The 12,930-nt window shown below is 46.9% G+C and overlaps 1 protein-coding gene across 1 annotated transcript in view; it reads right to left on the bottom strand.

The window, feature by feature from the left end:
• Window positions 1-12,930, bottom strand: part of LOC129716471 (UPF0687 protein C20orf27 homolog) — a 79,546-nt gene that overhangs the window by 54,053 nt on the left and 12,563 nt on the right. Inside the window, exon 2 of the mRNA XM_055666337.1 lies at window positions 3,333-3,472. Within this exon, the coding sequence (XP_055522312.1) occupies window positions 3,333-3,472 (140 nt within the window). The remainder of the gene's footprint in view (window positions 1-3,332; window positions 3,473-12,930) is intronic.

Below are 12,930 nucleotides of genomic sequence, written 5' to 3'. Positions count from 1 at the left end.
CAGGTACGGGATACTGAGTTGGATGATCAGCCATGATCATATTGCATGGCGGTGCAGGCTCGAAGGGCCGAATGGCCTACTCCTGCACCTAATTTCTTTGTTTCTATGTTTCTAATTCACTTGATGTATTCAAGAGAAAGATAGATTTAGTTCTTAGGACTAACGGAATCAAGGGATATGGGGAGAGAGCAGGAACGGGGTACCGATTAGATGATCAGCCATGATCATATTGAATGGCAGTACTGGCTCGAAGGGCCGAATGGCCTACTCCTGCACCTGATTTTCTATGTTTCTACGTGCGAATTGCGAGACTTTAAAGATACAGCGCAGAAACATACTCTTGGGCCCACCGAGTCTACGCCAAACACCGATCACCCAGTACTCTAGTACTGTCCTACACACACTAGGAACAATTTACAACTTTACCTAAGCCAATTAACCTACAAATCTGTACGTCTTTGGAGTGTGGGTGGAAACAGGAACACCCAGAGAAAGCCCACCGGGTCACAGAGAGAATGTAAAGCAGACAGCACCCGAGTTGAGGATCGAACCGGGGACTATGGGTCGGAAAGGCAGCAACTCTACCGCTGTGTTGTGCTCCAGCTAGAATCGCACTTGTCTAGTGGACAATCCCATAGATCGAACATTAAATTCACCAATTTCAGATACAGGCCCTTCTTTTATTTAATCTACCCAACTTCCTCTCCTGAGCACACTGGTTAATGAAAGGCCTGGAAAGAGTGGATGTGGAGAGGATGTTTCCACTAGTGGGAGAGACTAGGACTAGAGGGCACAGCCTCAGAATAAAAGGACATAGCTTTAGAGCAGAGATGAGGTGGAATTCTTTTAGGCAGAGGGTGTTGAATCTGTGGAATTCATTGCCACAGATGACGGTGGAGGCCAAATCCTTGGGTCTTTTTAATGCAAAGATTGAGAGATTCTTGATGAATACGGTTGTCAAGAGTTATGGGGTTAAGGCAGGAGAATGGGGTTGAGAGGGAAAGATAGATCAGCCATGATTGAATGGTGGAGCAGACTTGAGTGACAGAACAGCCTAATTCTGCTCCTATGACTTATGGACATGAATTTATGGATATTCAGAGTTACTCCAGCACATTGTGTCTTTTTGTGTAGACCAGCATCTGCAGTTCCTTGTGCCTAAAGGTTATCGGTGCTCGTTGACCCCATTAGGAGTCATTGGAAAGGGTTAAACATGGACTGAAACCTCTTTCTTCCCAAGGCGAAGGCCTCTTCTGGGGTATTAAGCAATGAGCATAAACACCAACCCTGCCAACAATGCTCCCATTCATACACCACATTTTAAAAATAATCCACTTGAGTCATGTGTTAGATGTAATGGCTTCTCTCTCAATGTGAACGGGGTCCAGTTATGCCCCTGGGCGGCACGGTGGTAGAGTTGGGCGGCACGGTGGTAGACCAAAAACAAGACCCGTCAAAGGGCGGATGAACTTATAGCGAGCCAACGGCCATCCACACTTCAGTAGAAGTTGCGATCACTGCCGTACATGGCATTGTAAAGAACGATGATAAAGCACACACACCAAAATCCTATACTTCCAGCGCGGAAGTCCGCAGGAACTGGAGGACAGAGATGCGTGGTGCTTCCATCACCGTTCCTGTAGGAAACCAGCACCACTGCGTCGCTAATGTTTTCAACGATGATGAAGACAAAATGTGCAGGAAGGGACTGCAGATGCTGGTTTATACTAAAGGAAGACATAGTGCTGGAGTAACTCAGAGTGTCAGGCAACTTCTCTGGAGAACATGGATAGGTAACGTTTCAGATCGGAACCATTCTGCAGACTGGTTCAAAGGTTCTTTATTGTCACGTGCAAATGCAGTGAAATTATTTTCTTACCTACTGTCCAGTACAGTATTGTCATAACTAAGCCCAGTCCCCGATTAGCAAAGTGTACACAAATAGTTCATGCAAGAGGTGCCAAGATTTGGCGCCATTTTCAAAATCCAGTCCGCGCTGTGGGTCTTCTGAGCGGCACCTGATCCAGGCGAGCCCCAGGCTGCTGCGTGGCCTTCAGTTATCGCCTTCCCTCGATCGTGTGGATCGACCAGCGAACCCACATCCCTCTGCTCGCCCGTCCAGCTTTGTCCCCCAAGCAGCTCAGGTAAGTCTTCATCAGCAGAGCAGTAGTGCATTGGCGCAGCATCTGCCGGGTCCGATCCTGACTTCGGGTGCTGTCTGTGAGGAGTTTGCACGTTCTCCCCGTGACCAGGAGGGTCTCCACCTGGGGTGCTCCGGTTTCTTCCCACATCCGAAAGACGTGCGGGTTTGCAGGTTAATTGGCCCACTGTAGCTTAAATTGGCCCAAATGGTAGGGAGCGGATGGGAAAACGGGCATAATGCTGAGCCAGCGTGGGTGGGTGATCGATGGTCAGCATGGACTAGGTGGGCCGAAGGGCCTGGTTGCATGCTGTATTAGTTTCAATCAATCTCCGATGCACTCGGGCCAAGATCGACGGGCTGCACCGCTGAGAACAATGGCGCAGCGGTAGAGTTGCTGCCTCACAACAACAGAGACCGTGGTTCAATCCCTGCTATGGTCGCTGTCTGTACGAAGTTTGTACCTTCTCCCCTTGACCTGCGTGGGTTTTCTCCGAGATCTTCAGTTTCCTCCCACACGCCAAAGACGTACAGGGTTGCAGGTTAATTGGCTTGGTACATATCTAAATTGTCCCTAGTGTGTGTGCAGGGTAGTGTTAGTGTGCGGGGATTGCTGGTCGGTGCGGACTTGGTGCTAAAACTAGAAACTAAGAGGGACCCGGTGTGGGGGGGGACAAAGAAGAGACGAGTACTTTTTGTAACTTTGTCAGTGTCATTATGGCGACTCTTTTGTAAACTTTGCATGCAGAAACAAAAATATTCACTGCACCTAGCTAGGTACAAGTGACAATATAGTATCATCATCATCAGAGAGTCAAACAACACGGAAACAGGCCACTAAGCCCAAGCCGACCAAGCCAGCAAAGATGGCCCACCTAAGGTAGGCCCATTTAATAGCTCTCGATCAATAACTTTTTATAAATTCGTCATAATAGCAGAATTAGGTCATTCGGCCCATCATGTCTACTCTGCCTTTCAATCATGGCTGATCTATCTATTAATCCCATTCTCCTGCCTTCTTCCCATAACCTCTGACACTCATACTAATCAAGAATCTGTCAGTCACCGCCTTAAAATTATCCGCCGACTTGGCCTCCACAGCCGTCTGTGGCAAAGAATTCCACAGATTCACCACCCTCTGGCTGAAACTTTTTTTTAAAAACTCAACCAGTCAAGCATTTTGTTACCTCACCTTCACTAAAAAACTCCCGTCTTCCTCTTGGGTCACCATGACAACGGAGTCGTGCAGCTTTTCTTCAAAGTGAACATGGTTGGCTGGCCCCTCGTGACTCTCGGGCCTGAAGCGAACGCCCCCGACTTTGGGCTTCGTGCCTGGAGATATACGAAGAAGCAGATTTTCATTTTGAGTTTAGTTTTGAGTTTAGCCACCAGTCCTAGACTCTCCCACTTGTGGAAACATCCTCTCCACATCCACTGTATCCAGGCCTTTCACTATTCGGTAAGTATCCATGAGGTGTCCCCTCATCCTTCTAAACTCCAGCGAGTGCAGGCCCAGTGCTGTCAAACGCTCATCACAGGTTAACCTATTCATTCCTGGGATCATTTTTGTAAACCTCCCCTGTAGAGCCAGCATATCCTTCCTCAGATATGGGGCCCAAAACTGCTCACAATATTCCACGAGTACAGGCCCAGTGTCGCCAAATGACAGGAGCTATTCCTTCTATAGCTGGGTGACCATTATGACACACTGTACTCAAGAGTGTGGTCTCATCAACGAGTTTAAGTTAGGTTAGAAATATAGAAAACAGGTGCTGGTTTAAGCCATTCGGCCCTTTGAGCCAGCACCGCCATTCAATGTGATCATGGCTGATCATCCACAATCAGTACTCCGTGCCTGCTTTCTCCCCCTATCCCTTGATTCCGTTAGCCCAAATAGCTATATCTAACTCTCTCTTGAAAACCAGTTTATCTTTGAGGATTAGTTGAAGTTTAGTTTATTGTCACATGTACCGAGATACAGTGAAAAGCTTTGGTTGCGTGCTAACCAGTCAGCGGAAAGACAATACATGACTACAATCGAGCCATTCACAGCGTACAGATGCAGGATATGGCAATAATGTGTATAAGGTTTAAGGCAAGATAACGTCAGTAAAGTCCGATCAAAGATAGGGACACAAGGGACAATTATTTACATTTATACATTTATACCAAACCAATTAACTGACAGACCTGTACGTTTTTAGAGTGCGGGAGGAAACCGTGCTGTTAACCGAATTAACAAATGCCAGAAACAAACAAGAGGAGAAATGGGCCATAAATCACCTCAGCACTGATCTGAGAACTCTCAATGCCCGAAGCTACGGGCAAACTTTCCTCAACCTCCTTCCTGTATAAACGACACCACTGATCTTGGTTTTACTGTGACAGGGAAAGCAACGGATGGCACGGCGGCTCAGCGGTAGAGTTGCTGCCTCACCGCGCCAGAGACCCCGGTTTGATCCTGACTTGGGGTGCTGTCTGTACAGAGTTTGTACGTTCTCCCCGTCACCTGCGTGGGCTTTAACCGAGCTTCGCTTTTCTCCCACACACCAAAGACGTACAGGTTTGTACAGTGACCTCCATAATGTTTGGGACAAAGACCCATCATTTATTTATTTGCCTCTGTGCTCCACAATTTGAGATTTGTAATAGAAAATATCACATGTGCTTAAAGTGCACATTGTCAGATTTTATTAAAGGATATTTTTATACATTTTGGTTTCACCAGGTAGAATTACAGCTGTGTTTAACCATGGTCCCCACATTTCAGGGCACCATAATGTTTGGGACACATGGCTTCACATGTGTTTGTAATTGCTCAGGTGTGTTTAATTGCCTCCTTAATGCAGGTATAAGAGAGCTCTCAGCACCTATTCTTTCCTCCAGACTTTCCATCACCTTTGGAAACTTCTATTGCTGTTTATCAACATGAGGACCAAAGTTGTGCCAATAAAAGTCAAAGAGTCATTATAAGACTGAGAAACGGGAATAAAACTGTTAGAAGAAAGAGAGCACTGGTGAGCTGACTAATCGCAAAGGGACTGGCAGGCCAAGGAAGACCTCCGCAGCTGATGACAGAAGAATTCTCTCTGTAATAAAGAAAAATCCTCAAACACCTGTCCGACAGATCAGAAACTCTTCAGTAGTCAGGTGTGGAGTTGTCAATGACCACTGTCCGCAGGAGCCTTCATGAACAGAAATACAGAGGCTGCACTGCAAGATTCAAACCACTGGGTAGTTGCAAAAATAGGATGGCCGGGTTACAGTTTGCCAAGAAGTACTTAAAAAAGCAACCACATTTCTGGAAAAAGGTCTTGTGGACAGATGCGACAAGGATTAACTTATATCAGAGTGATGGCAAGAGTAAAGGAGAGAAGGAACTGCCCAAGATCCGAAGCATACTACCTCATATGTGAAACACGATGGTGGGGGTGTTATGGCCTGGGCATGTATGGCTGCTGAAGGTACTGGCTCACTTATCTTCATTAATGATACAACTGCTGATGGTAGTAGCATAATGAATTCTGAAGTGCTTAGACACATCCTATCTGCTCAAGTTCAACTAATTGCCTCAAACCTCATTGGCCGGCGGTTCATTCTACAGCAAGACAATGATCCCAAACATATTGCTAAAGCACCAAAAGAGTTTTTCAAAGTTAAAAAAATGTCATTTCTTGAGAGGCCAAGTCAATCACCCGATCTGAACCCAATTGAGCATGCCTTTTATATGCTGAAGAGATAACTGAAGGGGACTAGCCCCCAAAACAAGCATAAGCTAAAGATGGCTGCAATACAGGCCTGGCAGAGCGTCACTGGAGAAGACACCCAGCAACTGGTGATGTCCATGAGTTGCAGACTTAAAGCAGTCATTGCATGTAAAGGATATGCAATAAAATAATAAACATGACTACTTTCATTTACATGACATTGCAGTGTCCCAAACATTAAGGAGCCCTGAAATGGGGGGACTATGTATAAACACTGCTGTAATTTCTACATGGTGAAAACAAAGTATAAAAATGGCCTTTATTGAAATCTGACGAGGTGCACTTTAACCACAGGATATGGGGAGAAAACAGGAAAGGGGTACTCATTTAGGATATTCAGCCATGATTATATTGAATGGCGGTGCTGGCTCGAAGGGGCAAATGACCTAGCCCGGCGCCTATTTCCTATGTAAAATATTGTCCCTAGTGTGTGTAGAATAATGTTAATGTGTGGGGATCGCTGGTCGGCGTGGTCTCGGTGAGCAGAGGGGCCGGTTTCCGCGCTGTATCCCTAAACTAAATTAAACTCCGCAAGCAATTTGCTTCCAGTTAATTGGAACTTACTGCTATCTCCATAATAATTCAACTGAAAGCTCATCATCTTCTCCCGAGGCAACGGGGGGTCAGCTCTACGCGGAGCGCGTTTAGAAATAGGAGCAAAAATTAACTGAGTGTTAAATTAGATGACAAGTATGAAACAGATGTCAGACAAGTTGCCGTGCAGAGCTGATTGGCTTCAATGGGTAGAACAAGGCAGAGACGAGAAGGCTGATTGCAGTGAGATGTGCAGAAATCCGAGCAAGATTCCCAGCGTGAATGAATCCAATGCAGTTCTCACTAGACGCAGTGTGGAAACAGGCCCCTTCAGCCCACTGAGTCCGCGCCGACCAGTGATCATCACGTACCCTAGCACTCTCCCACAACACGCTAGGGTCCTGAGAAGGTTTACGAGAATGATCCCAGGAATCAGTGGATACGATCAACGTGTGATGGCACTGGGCCTCTACTCGCTGGAGTTTAGGAAGATGAGAGGGTACCTCATTGAAACTTGCCGTACAGTGAAAGCCCTGGATAGAGTGGATGTGGGGAGGATGTTTCCACTGGTGGGAGAGTCGAGGACCAGAGGCCACAGCCTCAGAATTAAAGGACTACCTTTAGGACAAGGGTTCCCAACCTGGGGTAAATTTACCCCCAGGGGGTAAATTTGTTGATTCTGGATTTGTACATATTTTTTCTCATTGACTGACCGGTATCTGTTCATCATTACTTGTTAATAGATAAGTGAAATAACATTATAATGTGCTATTAAAGTTGCCTGGGTTAAACGGGACGAAAAAGGTTGAGAACCCCTTCTTTAGGAAAATGAGGAGGAATTTCTTTCGTTAGAAGCTGATGAATCTGTGGAATTCATTGCCACAGAAGGCTGTGGAGGCCAAGTCAGTGGATATTTTTAAGGCAGAGATAGATAGATTCTTGACCAGTATGGATGTCAGAGGTTATGGGGTCAAGACTGAAAGATAGATCAGCTATGATTGAATGGAGGAGTAGACTTGATGGGCCAGATGGCCTAATTCTGCTCCGATCACTATGGGCAATTAAAGAAAATTTTTTACCGAGGCCAATTCACCTACAACTATGTACGTCTTTGGATTTTGGGAGGATGTTGACCTGCAATCACACATTACAATCATCAGCTCATGTTACAGGGGTTGAATTAAGCCATTCGGCCCATCTCGTCTACTTTTTTAATCTGAGGCTGTACCCTCTGGTTCTAGTATCTCCCACTATTGCTGGACTCAACTCAAGTCATACAGCACCCGTAGTCACGATCGAACCCGAGTCTATGGTGTGGTGAGGCAGCAGCCCTGCCCTTATAGTCATAGAGTGATACAGTGTGGAAACAGGCCTTTGGCCCAACTTGCCCACGCTTGCCAACATGTCCCAGCTGCACGTCCCATTTGCCTGCGTTTGGTCCATATCCCTCCAAACCTGTCCTATCCATGTACCTGTCTAACTTTGTTTCCTAAACGTTTGCATAGTCCCAGCCTCAACTACGTCCTCTGGTAGCTCATTCCATACACTCATCACCCTTTGTGTGAAAAAGTTACCCCTCGGATTCCGATTAAGTCTTTTCCCCTTCACCTTAAATCTCTGCCCTCTGGTCCTCGATTCCCCTACTCTGGGCAAGAGACTGTGCATCTATCCGATCTATTCCTCTCATGATTTTATACACCTCTATAACATCACCCTTCATACTCGTGTGCTCCAATGAATAGAGTTCCGGCCAACTCAACCTCTCCCTGTAGTTTGTGGAGAATGTGGATGCAAGGGTGATGGATGGCTCATCTAGTTTTGATCCGAGGTGGAATATTCTTACTCAGAATATTGTGAGTCTACAGAATATGGCAACCCAAAGTAAGATGGACTCTCAGCTGCACTGAGAGAAGGAAGCTTCCAAGATGGCGCCCCAAACCAGGCGACTATTTGCATGCTAACACAGAAACAGATCTACTAATACATATTACAATCGCATCACACTCTTAAATCTCAATCCAGTATCTATAAACTGTGGACGGATCATGTATTGTCTTTCCGCTGACCGATTTGCACACAACAAATCTTTTCACTGTACCTCGGTACACGTGACAATAAACTACACTGAACTGAATGACGTTGGAGTATGGCGATTCCATGCCAGCTCTCTCCAGAGGAGGATCTATTGTCATCCAGAAAGAGCAGAGAGATTGTCTTGGTTTAGTTTGGAGATACAGCGCGGAGGCAGGCACTTCGGTCCGTGCCGACCACTAACACCATCCCACACACACTAGGGACAATTTACAATTTTTTTTAATTTGAATTCCCTTTATTGTCATTCAGACCTTTCGGTCTGAACAAAGTTTCATGCCTGCAGTCATACATATAATAAAAATAACAAAAACACACAATAAACACAAATTTAACATCCACCACAGTGAGTTCACCAGGCACCTCCTCACTGTGATGGAAGGCAAAAATCTTAAAGTCTTTGTCTCTTCCCTCCTTGTTCTCCCTCTGCGTTGAGGCGATCCAGGCCTCCGATGTTGTGATCTCGCCGGGTGATGGTAAGTCAGTCCCGCGGCTGAATCCAGCTCCGCGAACAGGCCAGTTCAAACTCCGCGGCACGAAGTGGTCGAAGCTGCCGCCCTCCAGTCCAGCGGAAGAAGCTGTTGTTGTGGGAGCTCCGGAAAAACAGGTCACCAACCTGTGAACTGCGAGCTCCCGACGATGTCGTCCACTGGCCCGCGGCCGAGCCACTGTCGCCGGTATGCCGCCACAGCCCCAAGTCGAGCCGCCGCTGGAACACCGGAATGCCGCCACAGCCCCAAGTCGGACCGCCGCTGGAACACCGGAATGCCGCCACAGCTCCAAGTCGGACCGCTGCTGGAACACCGGAATGCCACCACAGCTCGAAGTCGGACCGCCGTTGGAACACCGGAATGCCGCCACAGCTCCAAGTCGGGCCGCCGCTGGAACACCGGAATGCCGCCACAGCTCCAAGGCGGACCGCCGCTGGAATGCCGGAATGCCGCCACAGCCCCGAGGCCGCCAGCTCCGCCATTAGACCTCAGCGCAGACGGAGACGGGGGACACAACAAGAAAAAGTCGCACCCCCACGAAGAGACGAAAACCATCTTTCCCCCCCCCCCCCCAACCACACTTACACTACTTAATAAACTAAATTAAACTAAAACAGACAAAAGAAAACAAAAAAAAAGGAAAAACAGACGGACTGCAGGCGAACCACAGCTGCCAGGCAGCGCCGCCACTTCCAGGCTGGCAGTATCATCAAAGACCCACACCATCCTGGCCACACACTCATCTCCCTGCTACCTTCAGGTAGAAGGTACAGGAGCCTGAAGACTGCAACAGCTAGGCTCAGGAATAGTTATTTCCCCACAGCCATCAGGCTATTAAACCTGGCTCGGACAAAACTCTGATTATTAATAACCACTTTCTGCTATTTTCACTTGATCAGTTTATTTATTCATGTGTGTATATATTTATATCATGGTATATGGACACATTTATCTGTTTTGTAGTAAATGCTTACTATTTTCTGTGTGCTTAAGCAAAGCAACAATTTCATTATCCATACAGGGACACATGACAATAAACTCACTTTTATTGGTCATTTACCGATGCCAATTAGCCTACAAACCTGGAGTCCTTGGAGTGTGGCAGGAAACAGGAGCACCCGGAGAAAACCCAGGCAGGTCACAGGGAGAACGTACAAAATCCATACAGACAGCACCCGTTGTCAGGATCGAACACGGGTCTCTGGCGCTGTAAGGCAGCAACTCTACCGCTGCTCACACAAGGAACGTCAGGGAACCAGCTAGGTTTTTAATGACAATCCAGTGATTTCATGGTCACAATAATTGAGAGCAACTCTCCCATAAAAAGTTCCAGATTTTTTTTCTCATTTGAATCCAAGTGCTTCATCTTCCGTGGAGGGATCTGAACTCAAGTCTCTGCATCAACAGCTCCAAACACCGGCTTCCATCCAAACAACTTAACCATTACGCTAATGCTTCCCTAAGGCTATGTGCTTGTTTAATGAGAAACTGCTGGTTAACATTTCTCATGCTGGCTCCTCTATTCAATTACAGCTCAGTAATTGGTTAAATGTCCCAATTACTGGCCTGTGGGACAATGAGACTTGAGCTCAACTCTGCTGAAAACAAACCATCAACTGGCGGCCACGGTGGCGCAGCGGTATAGTTGCTGCCTTTCAGCGCCTGAGACCCGGGTTCGATCCCGACTACGGGTGCTTGTCTGTACGTAGTTTGTACGTTCTCCCCGTGACCTGCGTGGGTTTTCTCCGTGATCTTCGGTTTCCTCCCACACTCCAAAGACGTACAGGTTTGTAGATTAAATGGCTTGGTGTAACTGTAAAAATTGTCCCTCGTGTGTGTAGGGTAGTGTTAATATGCGGGGACCGCTGGTCGGTGTGGACTCGGTGGGCCGAAGGGCCTGTTTCAGCTCTGTATCTCTAAATTAAATGAAACTGGCCTTGCAACTCAACCCATTATTACAATCTAATGGTATGAACATTGAATTCTCTGATTTTAATTAACACCCTCCTATTTCCTTCCTGCCACCCCCCCCCCCCCCCCCCCCCCCCCCCCCCCCCCCCCCCCCCCCCGCACAACCACTTAGTTTTAGTTTAGAGATACATCGTAGAAACAGGCACTTCATCCAACTGAGTCCACGCTGTCCAACAATCACCCCAACACTTGTTCTATCCTACACACCAGGTGCTCATTTACAGAGGCCAATTAATCTACAAACCTGCAAGTCTTTGAGATGTGGGAGGAAACCGGAGCACCCAGAGGAAACCCACAAAAACGTACAAACTCCGTACAGACAGCGCCCATAGTCAGGATCAAACCCGGGTCCCTGGCGCTGTAAGGCAGTAACTCTACCGCTGCGCCACTGTGACAATGTGGTTAACATTGTTAATACATTTGCAAATGACACCAAATTTGGTGATAGAGTGGAGAGTGAGGAAGGATATTTAAGTTTACAACAGGATCTGGATCAGTTGGGAAATGCACCAGGGAATGGCAAATGGAATTTAACTTTGACAAGTATGAGCTATTGCACTATGGTATGTTAAACCAGGTTAGATCAAAAGATCATAAGTGACAGGAGCAGAATTAGGCCATTCGGCCCATCGCCTACTCCGCCATTCAATCATGGCTGATCTATCTCTCCCTCCTAACCCCATTCTCCTGCTTTCTCCCCATAATCCCTGACACCTGTACTAATCAAGTATCTATCTAAGTCTGCCTTAAATATATCCACTGGCTTGGCCTCCACAACCATCTGTGGCAAAGAATTCCTCAGATTCACCACCTTCTGACTAAATATATTTCTCCTCATCCCCTTCCTAAAAGAATGTCCTTTAATTCTGAGGCTGTGACCGCTAGTCCTAGACTCTCCCATTAGTGGTAACATCCTCTCCACATCCACTATATCCAAGCCTTTCACTATTCTGTATGTTTCAACGAGGTCCCCCCTCATTCTTCTAAACATCAGTGAGTTCAGGCCTATTGCCGTCAAACACTCATCATATGTTCCTGAGATCATTCTTGAAAACCTCCTCTGGACCCTCTCCAGACCCAACACACTCTTCCTCAGATACAGGGCCCAGAATTGCTCACAATATTCCAAATGCGGCCTGACTAGCGCCTTCTGGAGCCTCGGCTGGGTTCAGGACTTGTACAGTAAACAGTAGAGCCCTAGAGAGTGTTGGGTGTAGGGAGAGGGCGGTGGGTGTATGGAACGAGCTGCCGGAGGAGGTAGTTGAAGGGACTATCGCAATGTTTAAGAAACAATTAGGTAGATACATTGATAGGACAAGTTTGGAGGAATATGGATCAAGAGCAAGCAGGTGGGATGAGTGTAGCTGGGACATTGTTGGCCGGTGTGGGCAAGTTGGGCTGAAGGGCCTGTTTCCACACTGTATCACTCTATGACTCTATGTATATATGTGCGTGTATATATATATGTGTATGTGACTGTACAGCATGTGTAGGAAGGAACAGCGGATACATGTAGGAAGGAACGCACGACCATACAGGCGACATGTCGCGGGGTGACGCCTTTATGGTCGTGAGTTGTCACCCAAAGAGTTGTACCTTTTTCTGGTCGCCGCTAGATTTTCAACATGTTGAACATTTTCGGTCACCAGCTGCGACTATGATGGGTGCCGGCAAGTCGCCGAAAAAATTGCGTAAGTGGGACATGCCCTTAAGTTTTCCTTGAACCAACTCAGAAATTATTACAGACTCAATCAGACTCATGGCCAGAAAACAACGCAACTTAATAGGAACCTGAGGGGTAACTCTTTTACACAAAGAGTAGTGGGTGTATGAAACGAGCTGCAGGAGGAGGTAGTTGAGGCAGGGACTATCGCAACATTAAAAAAAAATTTAGACAGGTACATGGATAGGACAGGTTTAGAAGGATAGTTATCCA

Source organism: Leucoraja erinacea, unplaced genomic scaffold (assembly GCF_028641065.1).
Source record: "Leucoraja erinacea ecotype New England unplaced genomic scaffold, Leri_hhj_1 Leri_241S, whole genome shotgun sequence".
In the NCBI taxonomy this organism is placed as follows: domain Eukaryota; kingdom Metazoa; phylum Chordata; class Chondrichthyes; order Rajiformes; family Rajidae; genus Leucoraja; species Leucoraja erinaceus.
This window is presented reverse-complemented; position numbering and strand designations above follow the sequence as displayed.